Genomic DNA, 11,264 nt, shown 5'->3' with positions numbered 1-11,264 from the left:
TGCCTGGACCCCAGGAGAACCCCTGGTCATCACAGGCCCCTCCTCCTGGGGCTCCCCTCCAGGTGGGGGTTGGGGGCAGGGGGCACGTTGAAGGAGGCAGAGGGAAAGTCCTCAGCCCACAGAAGGAGAGATGGAGGCGGCCAGTCAGGCGAGGAAAGCATGGGCTTGGGCTGAAGAGCCTGCTGCAGAGTCTGCCCAGTCACCACCACGGCGGACACCAACATCCCCTGGCAGGGCTGTCCCTGACCCCTGACTCCCTGAGCGCCCCATGGCCCACGTTCCCAGTCCCAGACTGGCAGACTGTAAGCCACTCTCCTGCCCTGAGCCACGTGACTGGCCCTCCCTGGTTTGCCCCTTCCGACGTCCTCGCCCTAGCCAGAACGATGTCGGATATGGGGTTCCCATTGCTGAAAAATGGCCCAGCAAAGGCGCTAAGACAGTCCTGACTGCAGAGTCAGGCGCTGGGCACTTTCTGGAGCAGGCCCGGCTCTGAGGCTGGGACCCCAACCCTTGGGCGCACACAAATCGCGGCCTGTGACTTGATTTCGGGGGTCACCGACAGACCCTTCACACTATCCGTGAGCCCCGAGCTGGTGCTGTTACCCCAGTGTCACAGAGAAACCCTGGGGCACCATTGGTGCCCCTCCCGCAGGCCCCCCAGTTCCTGCAGGCTGGAACTGCCCGCCCCGCCCTCTGCCGCCCCTGCCACCCCCGCCCCGCTCTGGCCCCGCCCCAACCCGCCCCTCCACACTCATGTCCCACCCCACCCCTCCCTAGCCCCGCCTCCTCTCTCGGACCCGCCCCGGTGTGGCCCCGCCCCTCTGGCAACCCCGCCCAAAACTCTTCCCAACGTGGGCCCCAGCCCTGGCTCGCCCTCTCCCCGTCCCGCCCTCTCCCCAGCCCCGCCCCGACAGGGCCCCGCTCCCATCGACTCACGAAGGCTAACGGTTTCCATGGCTCAGGCCCGAATCGAGACTGTCCTCCAGCCCGCGTACCTCACGCCCGCTCCTTCCCCTCGGGCGCTGGGGGGCACCGCGAGACTCCCACTGCCGCAGCCTCGCCAGCTGGGTCTTCCTAGGCAACCACTAGCTCTCCTGCGCGGAGCCCGGCTCCAAGGCGGCGCATGCGCGGAGGGCTTCTCGCGTCACAGTCTCTTGGGTGCACGGGCGGCACCGATAGTAGACGGCGCCGCTGGTGTAGTGGTATCATGCAAGATTCCCATTCTTGCGACCCGGGTTCGATTCCCGGGCGGCGCAGCTTGTTTTCTTTTTTCCCATTTGAACAATGAACTCTAGCTAACGCCAGAGATTTATAAAGGAAAGAAAACCGGAAACCAGGGGAAGGCGTCCAGTCTGGCGCAGCGCTGACACATTTCGGAGAGTGACAGGTACCCTGGACGGCCATGGGCGACAGGGTCCCTGAGCTGAGGCGCCTGTAAACCAGCAAGCCAAGCTCGCCGTCGAGTCCCCTGCCCGGGGCCGCCACCCACCGCCGAGCCGCTCCCCACCGTGCCTCTGGCGGCTGCGGGTCCTTTAACGAGAGGCGCGGGTGCTCCTGGGAGTTGTAGTTTATCAGCTCCCGACGCGTCCCGCGGCATCTGGACTACAGCTCCCGACATGCCCCGCGGGAGCCCGGCCACCGCCCCCGACGCGACCAGCGCCGGTTCTGCAGCTGGGAGGAGTTGCGGCCGCGATGCTGGTGGCGGCGGCCGCGGAGCGGAACAAGGAGCCCATCCTGCACGTGCTACGGCAGTACCTGGACCCGACCCAGCGCGGCGTCCGCGTACTCGAGGTGGCCTCGGGCTCCGGCCAGCACGCGGCGCACTTCGCGCGCGCCTTCCCCCTGGCCGAGTGGCAGCCGTCGGACGTGGACCAGCGCTGCCTGGACAGGTGCGGCCCCCGGGGCGGCCACTCCGATCGGTGCGGCCGGCCGGAGCCTCAAGAGCTCCTGCCCCGCAGCCCCGGAGGAAAAAGATGCGGCTCGGGCTCTGAGGGTGCGGGGTGGGAGCTGGGGGTGCCCCCGGGGCAGGCCCCAGATGTGTGGCCCCCGCGGCTGCGGAAGTGGGTGGGCCTCGGGGTCCCCTTTCTCAGCTGTTTTGGCCTTCACTTCGCAACGTGCCCCCCAGCCTCCCCTTAGAAAGTCTGTAGGGGCGTCGGAAAGGCGGTTGCGCAGGACTCGGCCTCCACCCAAGCCTTCCCCTCCTGCAGCATCGCGGCCACCACGCAAGCCCACGGTCTGACCAACGTGAAGGCCCCGCTGCACCTGGACGTGACGTGGGGCTGGGAGCACTGGGGCGGGATCCTGCCGCAGTCGCTGGACCTGTTGCTGTGCATCAACATGACCCACATCAGTCCCCTGTGCTGCACGGAGGTCTGTGGGGGGCCCAGCAAGGGCGTCTGCCCTGGCGCCCCTCACCCTGCATGGGGGCAGCCAGCATGCCAGATTTGCCCCTACCACAGTCGGGGTGAGGGTCTCCGGCCTCAGGCCTTGGGTTCTTTTGGGGGCAGCGCCTCACTGCCGTCCTGTTCCCTACTCCCCAGGGGCTCTTCAGAGCAGCAGGACACCTGCTCAAACCCAGAGCCCTGCTTATCACCTACGGGGTGAGTGGGCCTCTCCAGGGCGGGCCTCCCGCTCAAAGTCCTAGCTGCTCTCTCCTGCCCTACTCAGAGTCCTCCCTCCTTGGCTCCCTGCCCCCCGCCCAGCCACCAGCATGGCCTCCCCTCCACTTCCAATCTGCACCCCTCCCCGGGTCACCTGCCAGCCTCCCTACCCCCTTGCCTACCAGCCTGGCCTTGGCTGACTCCCTCTTGGGGACAGGGAGGGGGTGCCCGTTTCATTCTCCGGACCCCAGCCTGCAAGTCTGTCCCGGGCTCTCTGGGAAACAGCCAACCTTGGTCCAGTGGGCTGTGTCCCCATCCCCGCAGCCCTATGCCATCAACGGGAAGATCTCTCCCCAGAGCAACGTGGACTTTGACCTAATGCTCAGATGCAGGTCAGAGCTAGTGGCAGGGGGTCTGGCTCAGGTGGCAGGTGGCTTGGGTGGCACCCCCCCCCAGGCCACGACTCCATCTCCCCCCGCTCTGCAGGAACCCGGAATGGGGCCTTCGGGACACAGCCCTCCTGGAGGACCTGGGACAGGCCAGTGGCCTGCTCCTGGAGAGGATGGTAGGTCGGGGAGCGGGGGCCCAGGCAGCCTCTCTAGGGGTTGAGGGCCGTCCTCCAGTAAAGCATTTCTCCAGGTGGACATGCCAGCCAACAACAAGTGCCTGATCTTCCGGAAAAACTAAGCCCCTCCTTCACCCCGCACACCTGCATCCCTGCCGGAGCCTCTGTGGGGCACAAACCCTGCCTCCCTAGGCTGGGCCTTGTGGATAACAGCCCCACCCAGTCTGCGCTCTCAGCCAATGGCTGAAAGGCTCAGCCTGCTCAGAATAAAGCATTTCCTGCTACCGGCTTGCTGTCCGCCCCACCTCCTCCTAGGAGCACCTTGTGAGGGTGGGTGGGAGACGGGGTCTCCTGTGGGGTCAAGGGCTTGGGACATCCTGGTCCTTGCTGCTGGAGCTTGGGCAGCGGGAGTGGGGCCAGGACAGCTGCTGAGGCAGGATGGAGCTGGTGGGGGATGCAGGGGTGGACTGGCGCTCCCTGGTGACCTTGTACCAAAGCCCAAGGCCCAGTGGGTGGCAAGGCCCCAGCAGAAACTGGCTGGGAATGGGGCGCCTGGAAGGGTGAGGGTCGTTTGACCAGCCGCAGCAAGCCAGGGGGTCTGGGGCACAGGGAGCGCGTTTATTCAGCAGGACGGGGCGGCGGAGGCCGCCCGTGGGGGCTAGTCCTGGAAGCGGTTGAGCAGCTCGCAGGCCTGCTTCTCCAGCAGCTCCAAGATTTTCTTGACGCGCTTCTCGCTGGCGGCGCGGACGTAGCTGCTGGCGTCCAGCACGGCCACACCATCGCGCACCTCGCCCATGATGACCAGAGGCCCGTCGCCCGCCGTCATGTTGGGGCAGGGGCAGGCCCAGTCCATGCCACTCAGCGTCACCTCTAGGTACTTGGTGCCCAAGAACTTGAGGCCCATCTTGTCATCCTTGAGCACATCCTCGAGCGCCACGCGGGCGATGCCGCCGGCAGCCTCGGGCTCCTCCAGCACCTCCGTGAGCCGGCCCACGATGGCGAAGTCGCTGCGGCACAGGCTCAGCGCCAGCTTGCTCCGGAGGCGGCAGGCGCGGCAGGGCGGCGTGCGGGGCACGGGGCAGGCATCCTCGCAGCTCTCACGGCTGTGGAAGTTGTTGCCGTTGCCCTCACAGCCACCGTACACGAAGGGATGGCACTGCTGCAGCAGCGGGCTGTAGGCCCAGCGCGGCTCCCAGCCTTGGCAGGGGCCCTGCACGGCAGGCAGCACGCAGGCGTCACCCGGGCCACGGGCACAGGCCTGCTGGCATGCCTCGTAGGTCTCGAAGCCCCGGGCCGCCCCGTCACAGCCACGGGCCGGGAAGGTCATGCAGCTGCCCCGCTGTGGGTCAAAGTGCCAGAGGACAAGGTGTGGGGAGGTGGGGCCCGTGCAGGCCTGCACATCCGGCAGGCACTCGGCGGGGGCTGGGATGCTGGGGGCTCTGTCCCTGGCCGGCTCTCGCTGGACCACAGAGAGTGGGAAGTCAGCCCGCAGCAGGCCAGCCGCATTGCGCGCGGTGCAGGTGTACAGGCCGGCGTCTTCCAGCCGCGCGTTGTAGAGCACCAGCTGCCCGATGCTGGTGACCACTACGTTGCCATACATCTGATCAGGGCGCATGATCAGGTTCTCCCGCTGGTGACTCTGCTTCTCCCAGGTCACGGCAGGCGGCGGGCGGCCGCTGACGTCGCAGTGGAGGCTGGCCGTACCCCCGACCTGCACCGCCTGTGGGGAGGGGCTGCTGTACAGGGCCGGCGGCATGGGCGCGGCCCCAGGTGTGGGGCGGGCAGTGGTCTCCGGCGGACCCGGGCTGCTGGGGGGCCAGCTGAGCACGTGTTTGCAGGGCACGATGTGGAGGTGCAGGCCCCGAAGGCAGGCCTCGGCGTCCATGTAGCAGCGGTTGTAATAGGTGAGGCCGTCCGAGGCGCAGGTGAAGCTGGGCTCCTTCTCACAGCGGTCACGGCAGCGGCACACGGGCTGCCCATCCCAGATGTCGCAGTCAGAGCCCTGCTGTGGGCATGCAAAGCCCTCGCAGGAGGCCGCTGTTGTGGGTGCGGCTGGGCTGTCGGGGAAGCGTGCTGCCACGCAGCTCTGCAGTCCACACACGTTGGTGCAGCACTTCTCAGCAGCTGCACAGTCCTGGGGATGGGGGACACTTAGGTGGGAGTCCTGATGCCCCCCCGCCCTGGGGGCTCTGGCCAGGCCCCTGCACAGGGAGTCCCAGGTGGGGTAGCAGGGAGCCCCCTGCTCTGTGGCTGCCACCAGGGCCGCCTCCCCAGGGACTCCCTGTCCTTTCCATCCCCTGTGGGGAGCCACAGAGCCAGAGGTGCCACCTGGCTTCACCTTCCAGAATCCTCACAGCCCCAAGCAAGTTCCATTATTCTTGGTACATTGTACAGATGAGGAAACTGAGGCCCAAGGAGGGCGTACAGTGCTCAGGGCCACCCAGCAGGTGGTACAGGCCAGGACAAAGGCTGAACATTGGCTGCAGCACCCCCATCACCGTCTACACTGGTCCCAGATGAAAGGAGAAGGTGGGAGAAGAGGATGGGAGGAGTGGGTGGGAGGAGAGGGTGGGAGGAGAGGGTGGGAGGAGACGGTGGAAGAGGGTGGGAGGAGAGGGTGGAAGAGGGTGAGAGGACAGGGTGGGAGGAGAGGATGGGAGGAGAGGGTGGGAGAGGGTGGGAGGAGGAGATGGAAGGAGAGGATGGGAGGAGTGGGTGGGAGGAGAGGGTGGGAGAGGATGGGAGGAGAGGATGGGAAGAGAGGGTGAAAGAGGGTGGGAGGAGAGAGTGGAAGAGGGTGGGAGGAGAGGGTGGGAGGAGAGGATGGGAGGAGAGGGTGGGAGAGGGTGGGAGGAGGAGATGGAAGGAGAGGATGGGATGAGTGGGTGGGAGGACAGGGTGGGAGGAGAGAATAGAAGGAGAGGATGGGAGGAATGGGTGGGAGAAGAGGATGGGAGAGGGTGGGAAGAGAGGATAGAAGAAGAGGCAGTAACGGGGTGGGGGGGGATCGCCAGTGGATGATGATGTCCAGGGTGGGGGAGAGGCACATGGGGAGCATGAGAGCTGGAGTGGGAGACCTCTTATTCTTAAATGAGGGCAACGATGGGAGTGTCTCTGGGCCCCTCAAGGGGCCCAGACCCAGACACCAGCAGAAGTCTGGGGAGTCCGGGCAGAAAGTGGCGCTTCCAGTAGGGTCTTGCCCAGGCTGGCTGCCCCAAGCCCCAGGACCCCAGCCCAACCACACTCACCTGGTCCCCGCTACACTCACGCTCACAGGTGCTCTGGGCGTCCACCCACAGGTTGGGGCTGAGCTGGTTGGGGCACACGCCTGGGTGGCTCTCTGGCCCTGGCAGCAAGCCGGCCCCCGAGGTCAGCCGGAGGAGGAGCAGAAGCGGCAGGAGTGGCTGTGAGGCGGGCATGGGGGCCGCTGAGCCAGGGGGCTGGGGGGTGTGGCCACCAGCCCCTCTTCGGGCTCCACTGAGCCCAGCTTCCTGCAGGCATCCACCCTCCGGGCCTGTGGTTGGCGCCCCCACCAGAACCCCGAGGCTCCCTTTCACCCCTGAGGCCAAAGCTTGCAGCAGATGCTTGTCCTGACGCCCCTGCTGGGTGGGTTACAGGGTCTCCAAGTTCTCAGAGGCCGTCTGTGTGACGCTGGTTCCTCTCCAGCTTCAGCCTGGCCCCTCTGTCTGAACCGTGCGGGGGCTCCCCGGCCCTGGTCAGCACAGGGCAGAGGGGAGGAGGTTAGGGAGGGGCCAGAGGCCCAGGAGCACAGAGCCACTGGCCATGAGGGTCACCGGGGGCGGAGGAGGGCTGGCTCTGGCTGGAGAGGGGGAGGGGAGGGGACCCTGTAACCCGAACCCCCTCCTCCACCCCTGGGCTGAGATCAGTCTCCTTGACGACCCTCAGGAGGGTGGGGGCAGGGCCAGCAGATCCCAGCTTTTGTCCCTGACGCCCTCTAGACCCCAGGCTCCCATGCCGTGGGGTGGCAGGCACAGGCCCTCCCCGCGGAGTGTGGCTGATCACAGCCTGGGTCCCTCAGGTCAGGTCCAGGCTGGCAACGGTCACGTGTGTCCGGGTTGGGCCGAGGGCTTTACTCTGCTCCTTTGAGGTTCCTTCCCGTTCCACGGCTGTTGTAGGGGCACAGGGGCCTGCAGGACGCCCAGCACAGCCCAGTCTTCTCTGCTCTGCTGCCCCTGGTGGGGTGGGGCCCAACCCGGCAGGACTGCATTCCCAGAGACCCCATCCCTGAAACCAGGCTGCGGGCTTGGGGCTCAGGCCCGTCCCCAAGGCGGGGCAGGTGCAGCAGGAAGAGGCCTGTGGCCGCCCACAAACATAAGAACAGCCCCACATGCTGACGCCGGAGCCTCGGCCCACACACTGCGCAGCCCTGGACGTGGCTCTGCGTGGATGGCGCCGCGCGAGGGAAGGCCAAGTGCAAGGGCGTCTGCAGCTGGAGAGAGCAAGTGTCCTGGGGCACCAGAGCCTTGCCCTGCCCCAGCCCCCCATCAGCGGGGCATACATCCCCGGGCTGGCTCCTCCTCGTCCGGGAGGGCAGGGGGCTGGCCTGGCTGGTGCAGGACAAAGGTCTGCCTGGAATCTACCCTTCCAAACCCTCTGTGGCTCCAGAAGTCTGGGGCCTCAGGGAGGGTCCCCCTGACCCTGTGTCTGACCTCTGACCCGGGAGGCAGGGTAACAGGAACGTGGTCTGGTCAGAATGAGACCCAGAGATGCCTCCAGGCGCCACAGTCCCTGCTCTACAAGGGGACGGGGGTGGGGTAGCTAGGCCTGACCCAGCTGTAGGCGGCTGGGCTGGAGCTGCCATGGAGGGGCTTAAGGCCTGGATGAGCCCACGAAACAGCAGAGGGAGGCACCTGAGCCTGAGGCTGTGGTCCCTGTAACAACTGGACACACCTCCGGGGTGTCCACACAGCCCTGGGCCAGGCATGGCAGGCAACCCAGATTGGTCCAGCGTGCAGGCTGCTCTCTGCTGAGGGGGCTGACTGGAGGGCCTGGCCCTCTGGGGTCCTGCTGCTGTTGGGGACAGTTCACCCAGGCCATCTGCTGCCATGGGCCGTGAGCGAGGGCTCGGTACAGCCCAGCTGGGATCCCGTCCACTGGGAAGCGGAGAATGGCCATGACCAGGCCCAGCCGCTCCAGCCCAGCTGCAGCCCTCACTTTTTCTTGAGGCGAACCCAGCTAACTGCCGCAGGTCGGCCCGGTCAGCGCAGGGGACAGCAGGCAAAACAAAGGCCAGAGGTCAGTTTGCCTGGTACAAAGCAGCACTGGCCCCTGGCATGGGGCACCACCACCGCCAGACCCACCCCACCAGACACAGCAAAACGTGGGGACCACAGCCGAATCCCATTTACTGTACAAAGAACGGTTCGGAAAGAACCAGGAATGGTGGAGCGTCTAACAGCAGTGCGGGTAGTGTTGATGCCGTGAATGTAGGACCATGTAGGTCCTCAAAGTCTGTGTGGTTTGTTCATAATCCCAAACAAGGGCCCTGCTGGCAGCAACAGGACAGGTGGGGCCAGGACAGGGAGGCTGGAGCAGGAGGCCAGTGTCTTTGGGGACTGTGGCAGGGCCGCCTGGCCGGGGTTCCCTTACTCATCTGGCAGCTCATGCAGGCCACAGCCCTCATCTCCCGGGAATGGGCCATGGGGCGAGTCCACTGGTGCCCAGTAGCACCCTCCGTGGGACCACCTTGGGAAGCGTGCGCCGTGGAGTCCACCACGGGGGTCCTGGGTCCCAGGAGGGCTCCTTCTGCGTGCTGGCCATGCCGTGCTGTGTGGCCCGAGGGCAGGAGGTAGAGGTGAGCACCAGTGCTGTGGGTAGGCCCAGGCAACTGCTACCCTGCAGAGGGGCTGCTGGGGCAGGCGTGGGCAGAAGCACTGGGTGGAGGAGCGGCCAATGGCTTCAGGAGAGAGGTGGCCGGCCCTGCGTGCCTGGGGCTCAGCACGAGTGCCGGGCTGGTGGGCCTTCGAGGAGGGGCCTAGGCTCCCGAGGTCCCCAGGTGGACGTGGACATGGATGAGGTGGTTCCAGGCATGTCCCTAAGAAGGTCAGTATGGTTCTGACGCCGTGCGACCTCACAGGAGAGCTGCAGCTATGGGGACCCCAGGGCCAGCGACAGAAGCTGCCGAGAACAGGAGGTTGCACACAGGTGCCCGGGGTCCGGATGCCACCGCCCATCGAATATTCATAAGACTACAGATAGCTCTGCACTCTCCAGAGTGGGAGAGATGGTGATCTGAGTTTTGAGTGGTCAATGTCCCCGAAGGGGTCACATCACAGCAGGAAGGTTCTCAGTCCCACGTGGGGAGAGATTTGGGGAACAACAAAAGTATGGGCTCCCAGGCACACCTTTCTCCTCTCTCCTGAGTGCTGCTTGGGCTCTGACCACAGGACCACACCCTCCATCCATTGCCAGCACAGTGACCACTGAGGTCACCCGAGCTTCCAGAGGAAGCACCGGCCCCGTCTGCTCCCCCGGCCTCTGGGCAGCCCTGCCACTCGCAGCACAGATTCACAGGACGCTTTGACCATCGCTGCTGCGAATCCCCTCCCGAGGCGTCCCAAGTGCACCCCCACAGCTGGCGTGGCCACGAAGTCACCAGTGCACCACGGGGCCACACCCAGGCTTCCCTGAAGGCCCCTTAAAATGTACAAAAAAGGTGAAGTGTTCTCTATATAAATAAGAAAGGCGAGCCAGGCTCCCCACAGTCGAGCCCAGGCAGCTGGGGAGGCCCGGCTTGTTTCACACCAAGAAGCACCAGCAGCCCAGCCGCGCCCCCTCCTCCCGCCTGCCGCACGTGCTCCGTGCATGCTGCTCCTCGCACCCGGCTCAGGTGTGAGGAAAGCCCAGTGCTTCTGAGGCAGCTGGTGTGGCCAGTCTCCACGCAGGTGGCACTGGCCCGGCATCCAGCCAGAAGCGTCCAGCTCGAGCCCTCCCAGCATCTGCACAGGCGGCTCTGCCCGTCCCTGCTAGGAGATCTTGCAGTTACTCCGCGAGCAGTTCTGGGGGGGGCTCTGGGGCGGGCGGATGGACTTGGACCTCTTGAGGCTGTTGCCCTTGCTGCCGCCGCCCCCGGCCCCGCTGGCCAGGGAGTAGGAGCGGCCGTGCATCATGACCGCGTTCATGCCGTTGGCCATCGAGAAGGACTTGAGGTGGCTCTTGATGGTGACGGGCAGTGGGAGCTTGTCGATGAGGTGCACGGGGGTGCAGGAGACGATGGCCCGGCAGCAGAGGTCCTGCAGGCTGAACACTGCAGGGCAGAGGGGGTGTCAGACCATGGGGCTGTGGGGGAGGCCCGGCCCTGCGCAGGGAGACCTGAGGTGCCCAAGAGAAGCCCGGCGGGGTCTCCACACTCCTAGTGGTGTCCCCTGGACTGGGATCCTGGAGGACCTGGATGCCCAAACTCCTCTGCCCAGCACAGATGTGTCCACTGCCACGCCATCCCCTGCCTTGCTCCCTAAAGCCAGGCACACTGGGCAGTGCTGCTGCGGGGCTTCCCGAGGCCACTCTGCCCAGCTCCTGGCCTGGACGCTGCAGCTCCCAGCGTGAGGGCTGTGTGATCTGGCCCTTCGAGCCGACCTGCTCTGGAGCCTCTGCTGTATCTCTGGTTGGGTTTTGACTCAATCTAGCTTGACTGTCACCAGCTCCAGTCTGCAGAGCTGGGGAGAGGAGCTCCATACGGGTGGGGGCTGGGTTATGCTGACCTGGGGTACAACCAGGCTCTTCACAGCTCCCTGTGCTTGCTTTATAGTTTTTTTTGTTTTGTTTTGTTTTGAGACGGAGTCTTGCCGTGTAGCCCAGGCTCGAGTGCAGTGGCGCGATCTCCGCTCACCGCAACCTCCTCCTCCCGGGTTCAAGCAATTCTCCTGCCTCAGCCTCCTGAGTGTCTGGGATTACAGGCGCCCGCCACTGCGCCCAGTTAATTTTTGTATTTTTAGTACAGATGGGGCTTCACCGTGTTGGCCAGGCTGGTCTCGAACTCCTGACCTCAGGTGATCCACCTGCCACGGCCTCCCAAAGTGCTGGGATTATAGGCATGAGCCACCGCGCCCGGCCCGTGCTTCCTCTTAAGAAGGACAGTG

At 65.5% G+C, this 11,264-nt stretch overlaps 3 protein-coding genes and 1 non-coding gene across 11 annotated transcripts in view; 2 read left to right on the top strand and 2 right to left on the bottom strand.

Moving 5' to 3' along the window:
• The first annotated feature begins 1,184 nt into the window (after positions 1 to 1,184).
• LOC105485902 (methyltransferase like 26) lies at positions 1,185 to 3,449 on the top strand. Of its 6 annotated transcripts, none has more exons than XM_071083794.1 (6): positions 1,191 to 1,889; positions 2,208 to 2,370; positions 2,541 to 2,600; positions 2,818 to 2,992; positions 3,087 to 3,165; positions 3,253 to 3,449. In XM_071083794.1, the coding sequence occupies exons 1-6, from the start codon at positions 1,617 to 1,619 to the stop codon at positions 3,268 to 3,270; spliced, it is 768 nt and encodes a 255-aa protein (XP_070939895.1). In that variant the 5' UTR covers positions 1,191 to 1,616; the 3' UTR covers positions 3,271 to 3,449. The 6 variants fall into 6 exon arrangements, with proteins under 6 accessions (XP_011746810.2, XP_011746809.1, XP_070939895.1 ...); XM_071083793.1 differs by having other exon boundaries at positions 1,197 to 1,889; positions 3,240 to 3,449; XM_011748504.3 differs by having other exon boundaries at positions 1,201 to 1,889; positions 2,925 to 2,992; positions 3,240 to 3,449.
• On the top strand, positions 1,186 to 1,256 carry TRNAG-CCC (transfer RNA glycine (anticodon CCC)). The gene has a single exon. It is a non-coding gene; the product is annotated as a tRNA-Gly (tRNA).
• Positions 3,450 to 3,762: 313 nt separating the features above from the next.
• LOC105485907 (WAP, follistatin/kazal, immunoglobulin, kunitz and netrin domain containing 1) lies at positions 3,763 to 8,357 on the bottom strand. The gene is made up of 2 exons (XM_011748513.3): positions 6,414 to 8,357; positions 3,763 to 5,299 (listed from the first exon to the last, which is right to left on the bottom strand). The coding sequence occupies exons 1-2, from the start codon at positions 6,582 to 6,584 to the stop codon at positions 3,824 to 3,826; spliced, it is 1,647 nt and encodes a 548-aa protein (XP_011746815.1). The 5' UTR covers positions 6,585 to 8,357; the 3' UTR covers positions 3,763 to 3,823.
• Positions 8,358 to 8,511: 154 nt separating this feature from the next.
• Positions 8,512 to 11,264, bottom strand: part of LOC105485908 (RAB40C, member RAS oncogene family) — a 41,659-nt gene continuing 38,906 nt past the window's right edge. For all 3 annotated transcript variants that reach the window (XM_071083791.1, XM_011748515.3, XM_071083792.1), the window contains exon 7: positions 8,512 to 10,432. In XM_071083791.1, coding sequence (XP_070939892.1) covers positions 10,152 to 10,432 — 281 coding nt within the window. In that variant the 3' untranslated portion in view covers positions 8,512 to 10,151. The remainder of the gene's footprint in view (positions 10,433 to 11,264) is intronic.

The sequence above is a fragment of the Macaca nemestrina genome, chromosome 18 (genome assembly GCF_043159975.1).
Source record: "Macaca nemestrina isolate mMacNem1 chromosome 18, mMacNem.hap1, whole genome shotgun sequence".
Taxonomy (NCBI): domain Eukaryota; kingdom Metazoa; phylum Chordata; class Mammalia; order Primates; family Cercopithecidae; genus Macaca; species Macaca nemestrina.
This window is presented reverse-complemented; position numbering and strand designations above follow the sequence as displayed.